The following is a 21,681-nucleotide window of genomic DNA, read 5'->3' as shown; positions in this document are numbered from 1 at the left end:
GTGTGTGTGTGTGTGTGTGTGTGTGTGTGTGTGTGTGTGTGAAGGCACCAGCAGTCAGAGAGTTCCCAGCTCTCCCAGGAGCTCAGCTCATGTCCTCACTGCAGACATGGCCTGTTGCCATCAGTTTGTCTATGTGCTGTCTGTCCTTCTGGACCTGCTGTCCATTCATCTGCTCACTTGTCTGTGGGAGCCTTGTTCTGGGTTTTCCCTCTACAGTCTCAACTCAGCCTGATGTTGCACTGGGCGCTGTGACAATACCTTCAGCAGATCTGATCTCCTTCATACCCCACCCCTTTGTACTCCACCAGCTTCCTCCTCTGCCTCTCAGTTAGCTCTCTTTAGAACTCACTGACTCTGCTGTGGCTCCTTTTGCCCTTTGTAGCCATTCAGTGACCTGCACACCAAATGCTTCCCCCCTTTTCTATATGTACACACACTCATGGTGATGTTCAATGTGTGATCTGAGAGTTATTTGTAGTTGGGATCAGAATAAAAAACTTAGGTTTGGCTTGACTGGTTATCAGGGTAGATTTCTTGGCAAGTTGCTGCCATTGAAGGTGGTTTGTGAATTTCTAATTCTAATCTCATGGAAAGACCAGAGTTCAAGAAAAGACATAATGGGAAGATAATTATTTTATGTGTGTTATAAGATTCTCAATAGTAATTTAATATAACCCTAAATCAAATCCATCATTCATGATGCACTCTAGATATGTGCTTAATTTGTGGTCATCGTAAAAAATAAAGTTAGTAACAATCCTTGAGAAAAGGGAAGCCCCAAAACCCACAAAGAATATTGTGTGATTCAGTTTCCAAAGTACAGATGAAATCAATATTAAGTAAGGAATTGCAGACAGAAGATTCTGTGGTGATATCTTGCTTGTATGTAAAAGGAGTTCTTAATTGGTCTAGATAATAAAAGGTTGGAGCCATCTGGGAAATGCTGAGAGATCAGAGAGAAGGAGCAAGCCACAGCACACCTTACCTCAGTGTCTCAGCAGACAAGAGAGCAAGTCCCTGTTTCTTCCTGCTTATATCCTGTTTTTGCCCAATTACCTCACTTTCTATCTGTACAGACCTCAAGACCTATATGGTTAGCTAGTGACAAGCTCCATTCTCTGACCCCCCAGACAGGCTTTATTTGAGTGAGCAAGATATCACCACAAGATTCAACACAAATCTCAAAAAGCTACACTACTGAACAACCTGCTACCATTTCATGTGGCAAAAGATATGAGACTGGCCAAAACTGGTTCATTTGATAATAAAGAAAATAATGACTCAGGACCAAAGAGGTCCTAGGAGATGCTACCTGGTTACAAAAGGGATGTTTAAGTGAACTGAGTGGACAATAAACAGATAGCCACACTATTCCTAAATACTCATCAATAAATCACAATACGTTGTGTGCAGGGACCTAGGGATCCTATGACATATCACTAAGTAATGGTTTTATGGATGGAGTCATACTTGGGGATCTGTGCACCCTGGTGGTAATCTAAGGGGCTACAATGTTGACAGGTGTGAGAATTATTAACATAAAGGTAATCATAGAAAAATATTTATAAATGCACCTGGTACTTGTAAAGAAGATGTCTACACTCAAAAATGTGTAGAAGAGGGCAAGAGAGATCACGACCATGTTCCCAGGCATCCTGCTGACCTCAGTTAAAATGCCTAAAACAAAATAATGCCTGAAGTTCATGAACAGGAGGTCAGAGCAGAGTGCTTAACCAGTGCAGGCCCTTAGATGCAGTCCCCTGCAGCAAAACACAAAAGCCAAATCAACTAACCAACAAACAAAAACACCAGGAAGGGTTTGCACTTCATAATGAATTTACTTGGTGAGAATGTGTTGCTGTAATATGTATACGGTTCAATGTTTTTTAGTGATTGCCTAATAGAGTAAAAAGAAAAACGAATGTGTTCAAGGTCTTTCTAAGTAAAGAGAAAGGTGTTGAGGTTTCACAGTTGCAAATCTGTGCAAATATTTGCTTCACCAAGTTAGGCAAATAAAATTTCTTCATTATTCATTCACATGGTGTAAGAAAAATTGCACCCTAAAAAAGACTGTGAAACAAAACAAAACATTCCTTTCTAATTCATATGGCAAGGAAATATGATGGGAGATGTCATTCTGTATATGTTTCTCATACTGGTTAATGAATAAAGCACTGTTGGCCAATAGGAAAGGAAGATAGGAGGGACTAGGAGACAAGGAGGAAATAGGAAGGAAGAAGGAGGAGTCAGCATGGAGAGACCAGGGAGACCAGACACCTGCCACACTCCCCGGTAAGGAGACCACGTGGAAATACATAGAAATGGGTTAATACTTAAGACAGAGCTAGCCGATAAGAAACTAGTACCTGGCCAACAGAATTATATCAAATACAGAGTCTCTGTGTGTTAATTGGGGCTGGCGCGGCGGCGGGACAAGACCAGGCGGCGGGCGGAAAAACCGTATTCCTTACAGAAATAAGACAGTTTTCATCCTGCCTGCAAAGAACCAACTGAAAATACTACCAACCCCCCATCAAAACAGAAATCACTACAACTTGTCAGCATTTGTCCAGGACTTTATTACTTTATCCCTTTGCCTACGTTTTGATATTTAGTAATTTATTTTATAAAAACACACTGATTATCTTTCTACTCTTTTGTTGAATAGACATTAGCTTGCTATATTCCCATTGCCATAACCAAACACTACAGGCTGAGATGCCTATATGCACAAAGGACAAGAAGGACAGCTAATCAGTCTTGCTCATTGATGGCTGCTAGTGCCCAAACTACATTTTAAACATCAATAGTACTTAAACATGTGAAAAAAAGCTTTAACATGACTCTAAACTTAGGTTCATGCATTGGTGTGTTATTTGTCTCCGTATACATTACTTCATTTTGGTTTTGTGGCCCACAATTGCTTCAAATTGAATGTTCTGTATACGACTTATAGCTTTTAAGGCACGTTCAGGAAGAAATCTACATTTAGAAAAAAAAGACAAGAAATTTCAATTAAAAATTTAATACTAGTGTCCCCTTTTTGTGACTATTTAAAAGAGCCCTGAAGCTTACCTGACCCTCATTTAGTTTTCCTCTGTTCTCTGTTTCTTGCTTAGTTTCCCATACCCTCCATCCACATCTGCACTGATCTATAATATATTATCACTCTTTCATAATAGTAAAATTGTATGAGATCTTATATCAACAATGATCTAAAACCCAAGCTATGAGCTCACTGTAGGGTTGGTGAATTCTGGTGGAAAGAATGCAGAATCCATTGCACACACCCTTTCCCCTCTTACATTCAGGATACTTATTACTTCATAAAAAACAAAAAACAAAACAAAAAACTAGAGATCCTTTAAAAAGCTATTGCCTTTGATCACATGGCTGTGCCAAGCGCTAACACAGCCAGCTGGAAACCATCAGCTGTCTCTAATAAACTGTGTAGGATTTCCATGGGCTGAGTGTTTAAGCTTGCTGAAGGGTTAGTTCGTCAACCCAAGTTGCCAGGTGAAGGAAGAGCACAAAGAAAGTCATATTTCAAATCACATTGCTATTGTTTGCTAATGCAAGATTTACTTCCCTGTCAGCTCGAGGGTAGAGGGTGGGAAGATGGGGAACGAAATGAAGGGGAGAGGATGCTCAGGCTGGGAGAAGGACAAGGGTAAGAAGAGAGCTACTGAGGGGCCTTTAAACAACTCACCCAAATACTAGTGATTGCTTCTGATCACAAAACCATCTCTCCCTAAAAGGAGTTAAATGCAAAGGGCAACAAAAAGCCCTGTTGCCAGAGCAACAAATCACACTGAGAGCTCCACAGTGAGGGAAAGGCTTTGAGCCTCCACCTTGTTCATGGGTTCTGCTTTCAACCCAGACAGAGCCATCAATCATATTTATATCACGGTCATATACATGCCTGGGGCTTTTCCCACTCCAAGAGACTTGTGTGGAGGAAATTTGTCATCTTTGGGGCTCATGAGCCTGGGAAGGAAAAAAAAGTGACTCCACACCAAGGTTCTTGGATTGCAAAGGAAGTGACATAAAATCATATGGGAGTGGGCTGTGACACACTTCCGATGCTCACCGTCACAAAGAATTGCAAAAGTTGAGCACCATAGGATCTGGGGAGATCAGTACACAAACATGGGGATCCGAGTTTAATCCCCAGAAGCCACATAAAAAGCTGGGCATGGTGGAAGGCATGTAACCCCAGTATTGTCGGATATGGGGCCTGGTACATCCCTGCTCCTAGACAATGTTCCTGCCTAATTGGTGAGTAAAGGTCTCAATGAAAGACCCTGTCTCAAAAAAAAAAAAAAAGAAAGAAAGAAAGAAAGAAAAGGAGAAAAAAGAAATCCTGCCTCCACATATGCACTGCACACATACAGTGAATACACACACAGACACAGCATTTATCATGGATGTCTCCATTTAAACTGTCCTTCAGTTTGAATATTCTTGAGAAAGTCTGGGCAGAGACAGGAGATGTATTCCACAAAGAGAGTCAGAATCAAGGACTCATTTCCCCCCTCCTGAATGAGTAAGACAGCTGTAACATGGGAAACTTAATTTTCACTCCAGGCAAGGAGAGTTTCCATAGCAACACTCACATCTGAAAAAAATCTGTCTGTAACAACATTTCTATTTGTGTTTTACCATTCAGGGCTCTACGCTGTACTTACTTTTCCAGTACTAGAGAAATACTGATATAGGATGGAACGAAGATCATCTTCTTGTTGGTTAGTATTCCATCTATCAGACTGCTTGCCACTTCACTTGTCTCCAGTACAGGCCACAACCTGATGGGAAGCGGGGGGGGGGGGGGGGGGTTAATCCATGTTTATCCTGCATTTCTTCATTTGGTTGATGGGATTGGACCCAACTGCACACATTCAAAGCATGTGCTCTACCATTGGAGTAAAAACCCAGCAGCTCCCCTCCCCCAATCTTTTATCATTTTAAATTAATGAATGAAGGAAATTAAACTCTCTTTACCAAATTTAGAATTAGGATTTAAAATCCTTCAGCATTCCCTGTATGAGTGTCACAGGCCCCCTTCCCACATTGTTGTAATTTTAAAAGAGTGGCTGGAGAAAGGCGCCATGCAACAGAGTTCAAGCAGAGTGGTTTTTTATTAAGGGAAAAAGATCATTAAAAAAAAGGAAAGGGGAGAGGGAGACCTGCCTCCAGGGGCGGGGCAGGAGCAATGGGAAAGAGAGGAAAGAGGGGGAAAAGAGGAAAAAGAGAGGAGAGAGAGGCAGAGAGAGAGAATAACAAAGAGAGGAGGGGGTAGGAAAAGACAGAATAACAGAGAGGGGGCGGGCAGGGCCCTTTTAAAAGGGAACATTGTGAATGTGCACAGGTGGTGCTCTTAGTGACTGCAGATGAGGGCGTGTCCTGTCAGAACTCCGAGGGCAGGCCAGTACAGATGCCTGAATGCTAACACATATCCCACTCTGATATCTTATATTCTTATACTTTCAGGTCCAGTGTGTGTGTGTGTGTGTGTGTGTGTGTGTGTGTGTTAGCTCACAGGTCAAAACAATTAAATCATAACAAGGTACAAGATGGGAAGTAACAGAGAAGTAGAGACAAAAAGATATGCAGGATGAATCTCCAGGCTTGTTGGGTGTAAAGAGAATACTCTGCGGCTGTGTGTGGGTATTCTGTAGAGCTGCATTGTTTTGAGGTGTTTAGTAAGATTTGCTTCTCCTTCAGTTTTATGGGGACTTAAGATTTGTATGTTATAGTTTTTTTGTATTTGTGGTGCTACATGTATGTATATGTGTGTGCTGCACCTCATGGCATGGCATTCCTTGATCCAAAGGTCGTGCCTATGTGTCATTGCCCGATGGAGAGTTTTGCCCACTAATGGAGATGATAAGAGAAAAATCAAAGCATGAAATGGGTATAAAATGTCACAACAAGGTTAGCACACCTAGGTGTGGCTGAGTGAATGTGAGAACTTAATTCCCTGAGACAGCTCAAGGTTTCTGAAGGCTCGTGTGTGGGATGTTTGTATTTTGGACTAGCAAACCACCACACAGCAATGGAAATCAGTGCTTTTTAGATTTTTGGGCTCCATCTTTTCCCTTCCTAATTTTGCAGTGGAGTTTTCAACCCAGATTTAGAGACACATCTGACACGAGCACCCTAATGTCAGTTTCAGTGGAAGAAGTTCAGGGTTCAGCAGCCTGAATGGGAACATTCCCGAGTCCTGGGCACGGCTGTGTCGGCAGCTACAGTTGCTCCAGAGCCAATCTAACTTATTCCTCCCCAAGGTGTCTTCCCCTGGAGTGGCGGGCACTCCTGGCAAAGCACATCGGACTCCAGCTGAACACTTGCCAGGATTTTCAGGATACCCCCTCTCCCAAGTAAGAAAGCTGTTAGGGGTTGAGATGGTGGCACTGGGCTTACTTACATAAAAGTGACATACTTGTTATGTACCTATGACCTACTCAAGACGTTACTGTCTGGGAGGGTCCAGCTTACCTTGTACTTGGGTTTTTGGTGAAGCCAGTATTCACAAACACAGGGCATAGACATGAGGTTTTGATACCAGTTTTCCCTAAGGTTTCAAGTTCTGCAGTCAGTGCTCTGTGGAAACCAACTGCAGCAAACTTGCTAGAGCTGTGAGAGAAAATCAGCCATCAGAAAAGTTGGGGGACAGTCCCAGCCTCCTGTGAGAAGACAGCTTCATTTGTTTAGGGCAAGAAGACTCCCCAGCCTGCTACTTAGTTTTTCTGAGATGGTAAATGAACATTCATTGTGTTTTCTTGTGTGATTAGTCAGGATTCTGAACATGCCCAGTACCTTTGCATTTTGGGATTCAGGGGATTGAACCCAGGGATCTGCACATGTGTTCAACTGTCACCATAGCCCAGGGCTGTGTTCCTATTTTCTGACTAGCAAGGATAGCAAAATAACCACTTTACCGACAGGCATAATGTTTTCCATGCTAATGTGACCTTTTCTATGGTCCAGTCAATCTTACAATGTTTCTTAACCTGATTTTATTACTGTTTCTTTTCTTTCTTTCTTTCTTTTTTTTTTTTTTTTTAGACAGGATTTCTCAAGACAGGGTTTCCTCTGTGTAACAGCCCTTGCTGTCCTAGAACTTGCACTGCAGCCCAGGCTGACCTCAACTCACAGAGATCCCCTGCCTCTGCCTTCCAAGTGCTGGGATTAAAGGCACGCACCACCACCGCCTGGCTTATTACTGTTTTTATCGTTAAAAATATGAATTTGGAAAAGCCATCAAAAATACTCTGAAACTAATATTGACAAAATTTTGTGGGGCTGTGCACATTTCTCCTTTCTTGACTAATGGGCAGATGGTGTTTCTCTTGACAATGGTAGTCTCACTTGCTTCTTAATTCCATTGAGTATTTGGAGTTAAAGGATTCAAGACAGTGTTGGAGTCATTGGGTTTATATGTGGAATCTTTAACACCAGATTCTATGTTGCTTTGTTTCTCCTATTATAAAATGTTGATAATAAAATATAAAGCTGTTAAATTTAGCTTTGAGTGTGCATATAAAGAAATAAACAACATTTTCATCCATTGCATTCAATTATTGTGGTAAAATTGTTTCTGGGATTGTTATACAGAAGCAGCAGGGAAATTATGTGCCACCTTCAGAGTTTGTTGCAGATAGATGTGTCTGTGTCCCTTGGACATGGTGTGTAGTGTCTGTGTCTCCTGGTGAGGTAGAGCCATTCCGTATTCTTTCTCTCACATATGTATGTTCCTAGGCCACAGGCATGCCTTTTAGCTTCTGTGTGCTCTGTTTCCTAGTCTGTCCTGTTTCTTGTGTCAACACCCACTCATTCTAGGACACAATGGAAACACAGTGTATGGGGGAATTTCCAGAAGTCTAAACATTTTAAAATAAAATTAGAAGCCAATTTCCTTGTTTTAGAAGTCATTTAAAAGTTACCCTAACCTTCCATGTAAATTCCCTACATCCAAATTCCTAAGCCGTGGGCCTAAAGACTAATAATCAATCGAGAGTCCAAAAAATGCATAGCACGGCTGGTATTGCTTAGTACCTACCAATATGGGATGAGATAAGGAATCACTCCGTGGCCACACACTGAGGCCACTGTGACAATGTGGCCGGAGTTTCTTCTTAGCATCGATGGGAGAAGTGCTTTTATGATCTTAAGGTCCATGTGAAAGGAAAAGAAACAACGACACAGGCGTTAGGCAGATCCCAAATCAGGCCATCTCATTTCTGCTCAGGTGGAGGCATTGGAAATGAAATGCTCGTGAGACTCTGTGGTCCCGGCCACACAAATGGTAGAAAGGGAGTGTAAACATGATGGTTTGGGACAGCACCAGGAGCTGTATCCTTTTGCTCATGTACCAAGAAGCTGTGTCAATGTGCCGCTTCTTCCCTTCAGAAGGAATTAAGCAGCTCCTTCCAGGACATGCCATCTAAGCAACATTACTATCATTTGTATAGTGCTACAGATTAACCAGAGGACTCTGTGAATGCTAGGCAAGCACAGAATTGCTGAGCTCTGAGCAAGATTGTCAAGGGATAAATCCACAGGTGTCACACCTGAAGGGCAATTGGGCATTTTACAAGTTCTTGGTTTCAGTTAGAAGGATGGGAATCTATTCATATAACACAAGCTGAGTTCTCTCCTTGTCCACAGTCCTCACCCAAATCTCTTTCTTGTAGCAGTATATATTATACACTGTTATGGGAAACAGAAGATTCTTTTTTTTTTTTTTTTTTGGTTTTGTTTTCAAAAGAAAGATCACTGTATAGTGAAAAATATCAATTAACATGTTATGGGAATTTTATAGACCTATTCTTCAAAGTCTATGCAAATTCCTAGAGTCTCAACGGCCAAAACAAACCCCCAACCAGCTCCAGCCTACAGATCTGTGAGGAGATAATGAACATTCATGGTCCATCCAAATCCCTATCTTTTGATATATTTTGTGACATAGACATGATTTGCTATTAATTATTAGATAACTAATATATGAGATCTCTGTGGAGTGTGAGTGGCATGATAGCTGAATCACAGTAGCATGCATGAAGGGCTGAGGAAGGACGATCTTCGAATCCAGGTTAGCTCCAGATGCTACACTAATATCAAGGCCTGTGGTGGTGATATTTCATTTATGACCTAACAAATAAAGCTTGCCTAAAGATTGGAAAAGCAAAGCGGCCAGCCATTAGAGCATTCTCAACTCTACCAGTGTTCAGACTGAAGGGTGATCCACCCAACCTCAGACTGTACTTCCAGACTGTTCCTCAGCCTCACTCAGACTGCCCTGAGCTCCTGTCTCATATTCCTCCCTAGTGCTGGGATTAAAGGCCTGGGACCTCAAGTGCTAAGGTCACCTTTGTGTGAGCTCTGTTTCTCACTCAGACAAATTCAATCTTGTGTAGTACAGGGTAGCACTCTGTCTCCTGAGTGCTGGGATTAAAGCTGTATGCCACTACTGCCTGGCCTCCTTGGCTGTGGCTAGCTCTGTACTCTGACCTTCAGGCAAGCTTTATTTGTTGGATCATAAACAAAATATCACTGCAATTCCTCCCTTTTTGTCTAAAACATAAAAGTTCATAACTAATCCAAGAAAAACTATATGCAATGCTCTCTGGATGGAGAGTCACACTTCATTGTCTCACAAACAACCAATAGTAAGAAATGGCCCAATTCACATTTCTATGCTCCAGCATTCTGTGGATCTAACACGCATGTTCAATCCATAGCCCAGAGGCTGCATATAGCTGAGATTAGCTATGAATGCAGACTACTGAATCTACTGAAATACTCTGAGATTTTTATTTTATTTTTGTAACTTGATTGTGAACTTCTTAGCCATGAACTTTATAGATGATAATGCCAACTTATTCAGAACATCACACCAAAAGTGTCCCCAACCCCTGCATAAATCTTTTTAGTTACTTCTATATCCTTTTAGCTCTAAACATCTATGTGAGGAGGCCACAAATGGATGCACATGTTATATATTTCCTCTAAAACACTACAAAATATATTTTGTAGACCTAGCACATGCCAGGCTCTGTGTTAGATTCTCTTTGACAAAACAAAACAGATGGCTTTCATTTGGATGTACCAAGTCCACTTGAACTTGGAATCCTGCTGCCAGAGATTCTGTGGCTTCTCTACTTAAATGCAGTACACCATTCCTGACTTAAAACAACAACAATGACAACAAAACCTTTACCTTTTCCCACCCCTACATATCGTGAACTCAATGAGTTTCCAGCCCTGAGGAGATGCCAGACACATACTAGCCACAAATGTTTCTGACTCACTCACCCAAAAGTGCCCTAGGATGTTGACCTCGAAGGTTTTGGTAATCTCCTCATCCTTGGTGCTAAGTAGGTCAGCTGGGTATATTGCCCCAGCGTTATTTACCACGATCTCAACATCACCCACTTCTTTCTTTACCTTTAAAAATGAGGAGAATGCACACAGGGTCAGTTACTCTCGCAAGGTCCTGGGGCAAAGGTGGTAATGAGAGACACACAGACATCCCAAGTCACAAAACCACGGCTGACTACCAAGAGGTAGGACTGAGATCCAGAGAGACTGTCTTTGTCTACACCCACTGCCCATAAAATCTGATGGCTGGGGATGACAGGGAAGACGGATACCTATGATACCAATCTGCAGTCTGCTCAGGGTGCCAGCTATCCGGGTAAAGAACAGACTTAAGGTGCAATTTCTGTCTGTGCTCACTGGCTTTGGTGACACCAGTTTGGTCACAATACCATCTAGGTATTAGGGTATCATTATTATTATTATCATTATTTATTTCTTTCGATGCATGAGGTCTTTCAGAGTTCAGACATGAAAGAATTGGCTCAATCAACAACACAAAAGGATAGCTGTCATTAGGTAAGAAAAATAATTTTGGGGAAAACCTATAATTTTGGGCTCAATAAAGCATGGGTAGTATGAAAGCTTATAGATTTAAGATTTTAAATAAACAAGAATTAATGTTTGTGCTGGTAAACTAATACTTCAGTTCTGACAAAACATTTCTGGAGTGTTAAGTAATTAATCTTGCTTCTACCACCCAAGGCCACATGATCTTTGTCTGGGCCAAACCTTTCAAGTATTATTATTTTTTTTTTATCTGTAGAGAGGCTAGTGTGATTTTAAAGTTAGATTAAAGAAGGTGGCAGCTTATCAGAGGGTTAGGTTCACTGTAAGCACGAGATGTTTACTTTTTCTTTAAAAACTGGTTATAGTGGATGGTAAGTGTGGAAAGGCATTTTTATTTGCCAAACAGGACAATCCCAGGACCCATGTTGTGGAAGGAGAGAACCTACTTTCAAAAGTTGTCATCTGAATTCCACATCCACATTGTGAGGTGTGTACACACCCCCAACATGCACACATGCACACACATATACATGTACACACAGACAAAATAAAATGTTTAACTGTCATTAACTGTATGTTTTCCATAAAAGACTATATTATACACAAACCAATAAAATCTCAGAGAGGAAATGAAGAACTAGTAGAAAAAAATGTACTAAAAAAAAAGTTAGATAGGGAAAATTTCTGCAGATAAATCTTCTGTCGTAGCTGGGGGTGGTGGTGCATACCTTCAATCCCAGCACTGAGGCAGGAGGATCTCTGTGAGCTCTAGGCTAGCCTGGTCTATAGAGCAAGTTCTAGACAGCTAGGGCTACACACAGAAACCCCCGTCTCAAAAAAAAAAAAAGACCAAACAAACAAACAAACCAGAGAAAGAAAGAAAAGAAAGGAGAAAGGAAGGGAGGGAGGGAGGGAGGGAGGGAGGGAGGGAAAGAGGTTGGGAAGGAAGGAGGGAGGAAGGAAGCTGTCATTTTCTCTGGACTGTTGCTCAAACTTCTGGTCAGAGCAAATTTGATTCATAATATGACAGTCACAGAGCTCAGAGCTGAGGATTTTAATACCCAGAAAGTCCTACATATTATGTTCTGCTTGGGCCACACAGCAAATTTACTGAGCACCTGGTGGTGTCTGGGCAGCCCTGGAAAACTTTTTCATATCCCAGCTCACTGCCAGCTGATACACACACGGTTCTACCAGGCACCTGCACCTGGTTCTCACCTGATCTACAGAGTTGTAAATCTCCATCCGATTGCTGCAGTCCACCACGAACACATACACAATGGCCCCCAGTTTCCTGCATTCGGCTGCAGTTTCTTCAACGCCACGCTGTGTGAGGAGGATGGGAGGGAGGGAGGCAAATTCAAGGAAAGGTAAGCACCTGAGGAGAAATACTCCAAAATCCTCGTCTGATAAGTCTCTTTAAGTGCTAGGGAATTTCTTGAACTAATTAGCCATTCTGTTTAGGGCTTTTGCAGCTTTCCATCCTGGCCTGAGGCTTGCATATAGTGATTCATCTAGAGGGATACTGTTATAGCATGAAGGGTATCCTTGATGTACTTGAAGATGCCACTCCTCATAATGTCAGGGAAGATGTCTGAGGGCAGAAGGAAGGCTGTTCTGCTTCTTCAGCTCGCACTCGGGACTATCAGCCATTCCTAGCAGCAAAGTGCTGAGCAGTGTCTAACCAGCAGGGATTCTAGATGGTCTGCCTCTGCTGACCCACCTCTCCTCATCCCTCTGGTGTGAGGAGAGGAGAGACTCCTATCGGATAGAAGCTTCACTAAGTCACCAGATGATCTACTGGTACTTACTCTTCTGGTACTTTGAGCAAAAACGCCTACAGCCAATGTTAGTTTGATATTGTGCACGAGTCTCAGACATGGAGGCAGCTTATTTTTAGCCTAAATTTGAAGGTCTCTTGTCTGAGATGAATTGTCTTAACGCTGTGTGTGTATGTGTGTGTGCGTGCATGTATTTTCTCTGCTGTTGTTTTAAAGCAGTTGTCACTACTAATCCCTTTCGTACTACATGAACCCCAGGCAGATTTCCAACTCCAGCCTGTTTTCCTGCCTCATCCCCCAAAGTGTTGCAATTACAGGTGTGAGTCACTACCCTTGGAGGTCTTAATTTGTTGTTGTTGTTGTTGTTTTTGACCTTCATTTCAGAAAACATAAATTCTTTCCAAGTTTGGACATCTGTTGATTTTATAGGGATTATCATGAGGTTTAAAATAATTTTTTGAAATTATACCTTTTCCTCTCCTGGCTGTTCCCACTTCTCTGTGATGGAGAGCGAGGATGATTGAGAAGCCCTTTCCTGTGCACTGGGAAGGGAGTGGCTTCTCCATCTCGTGGGGCCATCTCCAAGTGGATGTGAGGGTTTGGTTTAGGCTGGCTGCCTTCCTTGGGCCCTCTTTGCATTTCTCCATCTTGGGCTAAACCATAGAGCAGCGACCGAAGTCTCAAAAAACAGACTTTAACGAGGATTAGGATGTCACTGCAAAACCAACTGTCCCTTCAGATGGTCTCGGGGTGGGCTGTAGCACAGAGCAGTGGTTTGGGTAGGAGAGTTTCCACTGCCTTTGGCTTCAGATGGAAGCTTGCCTACTGCCCCTCTCGCCACACCGTTTCTCCAGATCTGAGGTCTGTAGAGATGGGCAGTGACCAAAGCTCCAAGCAGGTGCCTTGACTGATGAAGAAATGATGTATCTCCGTTCCCTTTCTGGGCAGCACCTCCACCCGCAAGCTGTCCATGCCCCTGTAATGAGCCCACATCCTAGCTAGCTCATGGTAGCAATCCTAATTAAACTCGTTAGCTCATACACAAACACAAGACATGAGAGTAGAAGGGGGCAGTTAGAGTGGGAGGAGCAAGAGATAATGATGGGGGAGGGGTGCATATGATCAAATTATACAAGTTCATGATGAAATCCACTATTATGTATGACTAATATTTGCTAGTAAGAACTTGTAAAACCCCTCTGGTCTTACTATTGATTTGGAACATGGCAGAGTATAACTCTTTGTCATTTTTGCATATGAAGAGCACCTTCTGTGTGGTCAATTCTTCTGTGCCCTGCATTTTGATAATCTCGGTGTCTTTTTAAAATTAGTGTACAAAATAGCATGTTTCATGAAGGCACGCACACACACACGCGCACACACACGCGCACGTGCACACGCACACACACATGCGCGCGCGCACACACACACACACACACACACACACACACACGCACACGCTACTTTGACAGTTTCCTTGCTTGCTGTCCTCCCCTATTCTCTGACAGCCTCTCTCTTTTGTCTTTTGTTATAATTCCATCTGTAGCCAAGGCTGGCTTCCAGCTTGCAGCAACCCTCTTGGTTGGCTCCTCCATTGCTGGGACCATAGCAGAGTGACCATGCCTGGCAGGTCCTTCCCTTTGTGAGCCTGGCTAGTTTCAGCTGACATTATGACCTTCAGTTTCACCCTCTGAAGTTTTATAACAATTGTAGAGGTTTTTTGTTTTTTGTTTTTTGTTTTTGTTTTGTATTATGTGACTTGCCTAAGTTCAGCAGCGTGGGAGCTTCCTGGCTCCTGTATCTCGTTTTCAAGTTGTACACTATGGTAGAAACAAACAAAACTAAAGCCTCCACAGCTTAGTCTTCCAGCTTATTCATTCCATTTATTCAACCTGTCGCACAAATCTAGCAAGGCCCTGGGGGATTTATTAAAACTTTGAAAGAGGAAAACAAGAAGAAAAAGCTAAATCAAATAACTAAAGCAATACACGAGTTATTAATTTGTGACTTTAAAGGTTGGCAGAAACATGCATTACCTTATTGATGTCCCACAGGACCAATCTGCTTTTCCGCTTTGCAAATTCATGAGCGGTCAGCCTGCCTATTCCATGTCCAGCCCCGGTGATGAGAACGATCTGTCCAGCCACAGATTTTCTTCTCCGGGGAATGAAAAACATTACCAGTGACTCCAAGTAGGAGTAGATGATGATGCCTGCCAGCAGGAGAAGTTCTAGAACAATGTGCATGGTTCTACACCACCCTTTCCCTTGGGCTCTGTCCTCGAAACAGACAACTCTGCAGAGCTCCACAGTGCGTCCTGCCTGTCAGGTATTAAGGGCTGCAGGAGGTGAGGCATGCTTCGCCTTTCACCCCTGACAAATCAGGTACGCCTCTGGTTTTTGAAATGATGCCAGTTTCTAACAGAAGCTCAGTACAGGTCAGGGAACCCAGCAGCCGGTGCCCTTTGGACATGCTTATCGGAAAAGCGGTCATGTTTCAACACTAAAGTTCACCTCTCAAAGTTATTCCGGAAATATTTTTATCATTGGGGAGAGAACTGACTGTTTCTTATAACCTTGGCATTGCCATGCAAGCTTCATGGACTGAGTCTGATCCCCAGAATCCATAGATGAAGTAGAGAACCAACTCTACACACACACACACACACACACACACACACACACACACACACACACACACCATAAAATAAAAATGAGGAACCTAAAACATGATTTCACAAAGCCTAGCTATTCCACTCATGTATTCACAGAAGTCCTTCCTCTCAGAAGCCCAGAGGTAGAGAAGAATGTTAGCTTTATAGGAAACTGTTCTCTCCATGATAGCACTGGGAAAATCAGTAAACCAGGTGTCGTAAATCTTAACTTAAAAGTGCTAGGACTTCTGTCTGAGCCCAAGCTGTGTAAACAAATACTGTGGGCTAGGTGGCTTATTGCTGAGTTCTAGAGGCTGTGTGGCCCAAGGTGTAAGTGGGTGGCATGCTGAGTGGGAATCGGCTTCTTGGTTTACAGACAGCTGTCACTGTCATTGCACATGACAGAGGAAGGGGATTCTCTGTGGTCACACTTATAAAGGCCATAGATGGCCATTGTGACTTAATCACCTCCCAAAGTCCTTACATCCTATTTCAGTGTATGAAATTTAGGGGGACACATCCAAGCTAGAGTCATTTCTAATAATCAAAAAGTGGAAATAACCCCTGTTCATCAGTGCATGGGTAAATAAGACTTATCGGCCATGTATGCAATGAAATGATACTCTTCCTTTTCAGGAAGAAATTCAGATGCATACTACAAAATGATGACCCTATGTGATAGTATGCTAAATGAATACTCCAGACACAAAGGCACCCATGTTATGTGATTCCTAAGATAGTCACACAGAGAGAGATGGCAGGATGACGGCTGACAGAGGTGAGGCTTGAGGGGGATGGGTGTTATTTAATGAGCACTGGTCTCAGCCCCAGTTGATGAGAGTTCTGAAATTGACCATGGTCATCGTAGTGTCTGTGGTGATGGCTGTACAGCCATGGGAATGCACTTAATGCCACTTAAACTAGACATTCAAGTATGGTCAAAAAGGTAAACTTTAGCTCAAGCACGTGTGACCAGCCATCCCGTTTATTTTCTCTGTGTTCCATTCTCCTTATCTAGACCATAGCTGCAAGAATAAAGCATGTCTTATCAATCATGAACCTTTAGCACATATCATAAACTCAACTGTCTCCCAGCCACCACACACATCCACACCAGAGCTGTCTGAAGCTGGGTGCATGGCACTTCTATAATTCCAGCATTCAGGATGTGACAGGAGGATTGGAAGTTCCAGACAAGCAGGAGTAACAATGAGACTCTGTACCTCAGTTCACAAAGCTCCACAACAAAGTCAGTTATCAACAACAAAGAAGGAAAAGAATGAAATAAAAAAAAATGCATGCACGTGGACACATGAACACACACACACACACAAGAAACCTTGTTACAGGAATCAAATAACTAGAAATGGTTTGAATTTACTAAGCACATCTTTAGGCATACATTTATTTACTCCTCACAGGGTGTGTTTGATGAGGTATTATTAAAATCTGCAGTGGGAGCTGGAGAGATGGCCCAGTGGCTAAGAGTGTGTATTGTTCTTGCAGAGGAACTGAGTTCAGTTGCTAGTGCCCACATCTAGCAGCTCACACTTGCCTCTAACATCAGCGCCAGGGTGATCCTATGTCTCTGACCTCTCTATGAACAAGCACCCATTTATATGCCTGCCCCCACACACAAATTCACAAAATTAAAAAATGATAGAAATAAATATTTAACATCTGCAGGAACAGGTGTGGTGCTGTATGTATGTATGGTGTGTGATTCTAGTCCCAGCACTAAGAATATATGTATGTATGTATGTATGTATGTTGCCTGAAGTCCTAGCACTAGGGTTGCAGAGACATGCAAGGGACAGTATGGTCTACCTCCTGAGTAACCTAGAGTAACCAGGAGTAACACAGTGGGACTTCATTTCAAACAAAACAAAACAACAACAAACAAAACCTTTTTATTATATGTTTTGGAGCTGGAGAGCAGGCTTAGATGATAGGGGCACCTGCTGCCCTCCCAGTTCAGTTTTAAGCACCCACATTTGGCAACTTATAACCTGAAACTCCTACTTTCAGGGATCCGATGCCCTCTCTCGTCCCTGCTCCCAGCACTTAAACACATGTGTCACACACACACACACACACACACACAAACACATAAGTAAAAACAACAAATCTCTCTCTCTTTTTTAAATCTGCAGTGACTAGAGAGATGGCCAATTAGTTAAGAAGTTGCTCTTGCAGAGTACCTGGGTAGCTTACACCAGGTAGCTCACAGTCTCTTGAAACTCCAGTTCCAGGAAATCTGGTACCCTCTTACAGCCTCCTCTGACACCTGCGGGGACCAGACCAGAGGACAGATGCCATCCAAGCTCACACACCCCTCATATACTTCAGAAAGACAGCCTTAGATTCATAGTGGGACCTGCATTTTACTTCTATATGACATGTGGTATCCAAGAATTGAGAAACACCAAGAAAGTGCGAAGCAGTTACATCTTTCCCAAATAGCTGGGATGCTGCAAACAGTCAATCTGAGATGGACTCTCTCCTTATTTTCTATGGGCCAGAACATTTATGTTCTTCATACACCAGATTTTAACTGTTAGAAAAAGACCTGTGTGCATCCTGATTGAAAACCCTTTTATTCGCCAGGGTTGGTGTCGGGAGAGATTGTGTAGTTTTGTTCTTTTGGAGACAGGATTAACTATGTAGCTCATGCTGGGCTCAACTCATGATCTTTCTGCCTCAGCCTCCTGAGTTCTGGGATTACAGACACACACCACCATTCCAGGCTGTATATTCTTACAAAATCATTGCCTGCAATATATTTTCATTGCAAGTTTAGTCTGGTCATGATTTAGATCAGTTATTGGCTTCTGACTTGAATCTGGAAGCTTAAACATTAATTTTCTTCATAGCATGTTCCAGGGCAAGTTACCCTGTAAAAATTTATCTAAGCTAGAACCATCTCCATCATTTAGAGTCTTATTAAACAGAAACACAGGGCTATGGTGGCTCATGCTGAAGGCACTTGGGAGGCAGAGGCAGGTGGATCTCTGTGAGTTTGAACCCAGCCTGATCTACAGAGTGAGTTCCAGGACAGGCTCCAAAACAATACAGAGAAACTCTGCCTCCAAAAAAAAAAAAACAAACAAACAAAATCACAAACAGCATTCTTCCTCGACCGGAAAAGGCTCTCCTTGCATTTCCTCCTGCCCACAGGTAGTTTGAGGCATTCTTGATCCCTGGAATCTGGTCCACATAATACAGCCTCACTTCTCCAGAGTGCCAGGCCCCTCAGTCCAAAAGCGGCATGATTGGTGAGCTTCTCCCCATCTCTGGCTTTTTTCCCCCAAGAGTGAGGACTTGTCTCTTGGTTTCTTGCCTTTGGCCTAATTAAGCCTTGGTATCAGGCAACCACAGCACTTTAGGGCTCAGAACTCTTGGTCCCTGCCCTGCCCTTTGCGTGATGACCCACTGGGCAGCCTGTGCCTGTCTCGTTTCTCAGACCCACAGGTCCTTTGGCCTCTGCCTCTTGATTGATGAATCACTCAGCGGCTTATGCCTTTCTTGAGATCCTCACTTGATAAAATGCCATTGGATCTCATATTCTGTCCCTCAAGAGGAAACAAAGATCTGCTTCCCTGCATTTTGTAATCATTTCATGCTGGGACCCTACCCACCTGCTACACCTCCAATAGACCTGCTCTCTTTCACCTGCAACAAATCTACTCTCTTGTTTGCTGATGGCTTTGCCTTTCATTCAGTAACAACAATTGGGTCTCTGGTGGGGTTATCCACTTCTGATCTTCTGATCATTCCACTGAACGTGAGGCTTCCTTTCTTCACCATAGTCCTTTCCTTGCCTTCTGGCTTTTCTCCTAGTCCTGGTACCAGGTGACTGTGTCTCTCTCAGGGTCAGAGCCTTTGGCCTCTGCGCAGTGCTTGATGAATCACTGAGAGCCTGTTCCTGTCTGGAAATCCACTCTCTGAATTCCTGGGGTGCTAGGCATTGCAGACCCTTGGGTCTTACTTCTCTGCCTCATTCATGGGAGCTGTGTCTTTACTTCCTTGCTTCCACTGGGGTGCGTTTTAGAGACCCACTGACTATTTCTAGTCAGCTGTTGTGGCAGGATTACCAGCTGTTGGCCACAGAGCTGGAGGTGCAAGCTCACCAAACATGATGCTGTGGTGATGGGAAAGGATCAGATGCTTTAAGCCCTAGGGCATTGACTTGATTCACCAACAACAGCATTTTGCAAGGTCTAGGTGTTGCCTGATGGTTCCACCGAGCCTGGACAGTGAAGTGAAACAGCCAGCTACTCCAGGATTTGGCCAGCACCCCAGCTTCCCCAGGTCCTCCCAAAATGAAAGACACCTCTCACATCAGCAGGAAGTAGTCTTGAGAACACTGCATCCTCATCCCCCTGCCTCACCTTTTTATAGTAAATAAAAAGGGAGGGATGTTAGTATTCAGGCATCTGTACTGGGCCTGTCCTTGGCGTTCTGACAGGATATATCCTCAGCTGCAGCCACTAAGAGCACCACCTGTGCACATTCACTACGCTCCCCTTTAAAAAGGCCCTACCTACCACCCATCTTTTTCTCTGCTTCTCTGCTTCTCTGTCTCTCCTCTCTATCTTCCCCCCTCTCTCTGCCTCTCCTCTTCTGCCTACCATGTCCCCAGAGGCCAGTCTCCTATCCCCTCTTTTCTCATCCACTCTCCCCCAATAAAATCCCCTCCACCCAAGCTCTGTCACACAGCATCTTTCTCTCTGGAGTCCCCTTTTAAAATTACAACAGAAGCAGCCTTGTGGGGGATGGTGACTGATGTGGAATGTGTGGAGGGGAAGAGGGAAATTCTTCTGGGTTTGGTCTTGGGCACTTGTAAGAAGGGTCATCCTGATGGGAAACACCAATGGAATTGAGAAAGTGCTACCTGTCCCTTGCTTCGACTCTAAGACAAGTATTTAATAAGACAAAAGGTCACCAGGAGATTATGTGAGCTGATTTAACCACTTCATAGATAGGAAATTGAGGCTCATGACCATTTAGCCAAGTGGTTCTTAATTTTCCTAATGCTGGGACCCTTTAATACAGTTCCTCATGTTGTGGTAGCCCCAACCATAAAGTTATTCTCATTGCTACTTCAGAACTGTAATTTTGCTATGGTTGTGAACTACAATGTAAATATCTGATATACAGGTGGTCTTAAGAGATCCCTGTGTAACAGTTGGTCAATCCCCAAAGGGGTTGAGCCCCACAGGTAGGGAATTTCTCAACTTGTACCAGATTTTAGCTTGTACTAGATAGTCCAGTGTTCTCTATAGAGTTGGGCACCTAGAGTTGGACAGAACACCACCAAGTAAGAGGTTCATCTCCCTCCATCTTTGACAAAGGAGGACAAAGTAAAACAAGCCACTCCAGGTTAGCGCTAGAGGAAACCAGTGTTCTTGTCTATTTTGAGGAATATTTGGTAAACTGAGAGGAGTAAGACTACATTCCGTTGTTGACCTATGTTTATTTAGTTCCAGGATACTTTAGACTGTGGCGTGCACAGCTAGGCAGGCCACACACTTCCAGGTGGAGGAATTCAGAAAGTTTGGGTAAATGGAAATGGGAGCAGGGGACATGTAGGGCAATAGTCTAGTGCTTGGGACTTCCACTGAGGTTATACGATGGAAGATACAGCAAGCGTGGGATCAAATCTTGAGAATGTGGGATTTTAGGTAAGCTGTTTAACTTCCCTGGACTATATACTGTAGGTTCATTTATAAATAGAGACAATGGTATCTACCACAAAGCTTTCTCCAAGGCAGTACATTGTCACCTACCCTGGGAAAGCGAGTCCTTTACTGACTGAGCCATACCTCCAGTGCCTGAAGAGGAGGCTGTTAAAATTTATCGTGATTTTTATGTATACACACACACACACACACACAGAGTGTCTTTAGCCATCAGCCACATCTGTGCTGAGTGTATTAACCTCGTTCTTTGGCTTGACTTCATGCCATTTGTAGTGTTTGTTTCTAATAAAATGTTAGATTCTGTCAAGTCAGTGTGAAAGCTGCTGGGACTAGGCAGATACCTCAGTAAACAACTCAAGAGAGGAAGAAATGACTCTTGCTCATGGGTTACAATGACCAGCTCACCTAATGATTCTGACCAGTGGTGAGACAGAGCATTGCAGCAGAAGGGCTGGTGGGCAAGGCTGTTGCCCTCATGGTAGTCACTGCCTCTCTGTCCCATTTGAGGTCCCAGGCTAGAGGGTAGATCTACCCTATCAGCGAAAACATTCCTTTCTTAGTTACTATATGGGGAAATGACCTTACTGGCACACCCAGCAATGAGCATTGCTAATTCCCTAGGCATTCCTTAATCTAAATAAACTGACAATCAAGG

General features: G+C 43.2%; 1 protein-coding gene across 1 annotated transcript; it reads right to left on the bottom strand.

Moving 5' to 3' along the window:
• Nucleotides 1-2,524: 2,524 nt before the first annotated feature.
• Hsd17b13 (hydroxysteroid 17-beta dehydrogenase 13) lies at nt 2,525-15,019 on the bottom strand. Its single transcript, XM_051198173.1, has 7 exons — nt 14,708-15,019; nt 12,109-12,216; nt 10,318-10,449; nt 8,063-8,169; nt 6,499-6,636; nt 4,689-4,805; nt 2,525-2,982 (listed from the first exon to the last, which is right to left on the bottom strand). Exons 1-7 carry the CDS (start codon nt 14,915-14,917, stop codon nt 2,892-2,894), a joined length of 903 nt encoding a protein of 300 aa, XP_051054130.1. The 5' UTR covers nt 14,918-15,019; the 3' UTR covers nt 2,525-2,891.
• Nucleotides 15,020-21,681: the final 6,662 nt, after the last annotated feature.

This window comes from Phodopus roborovskii, unplaced genomic scaffold, assembly GCF_943737965.1.
Source record: "Phodopus roborovskii unplaced genomic scaffold, PHOROB, whole genome shotgun sequence".
Taxonomy (NCBI): Eukaryota; Metazoa; Chordata; class Mammalia; order Rodentia; family Cricetidae; genus Phodopus; species Phodopus roborovskii.
This window is presented reverse-complemented; position numbering and strand designations above follow the sequence as displayed.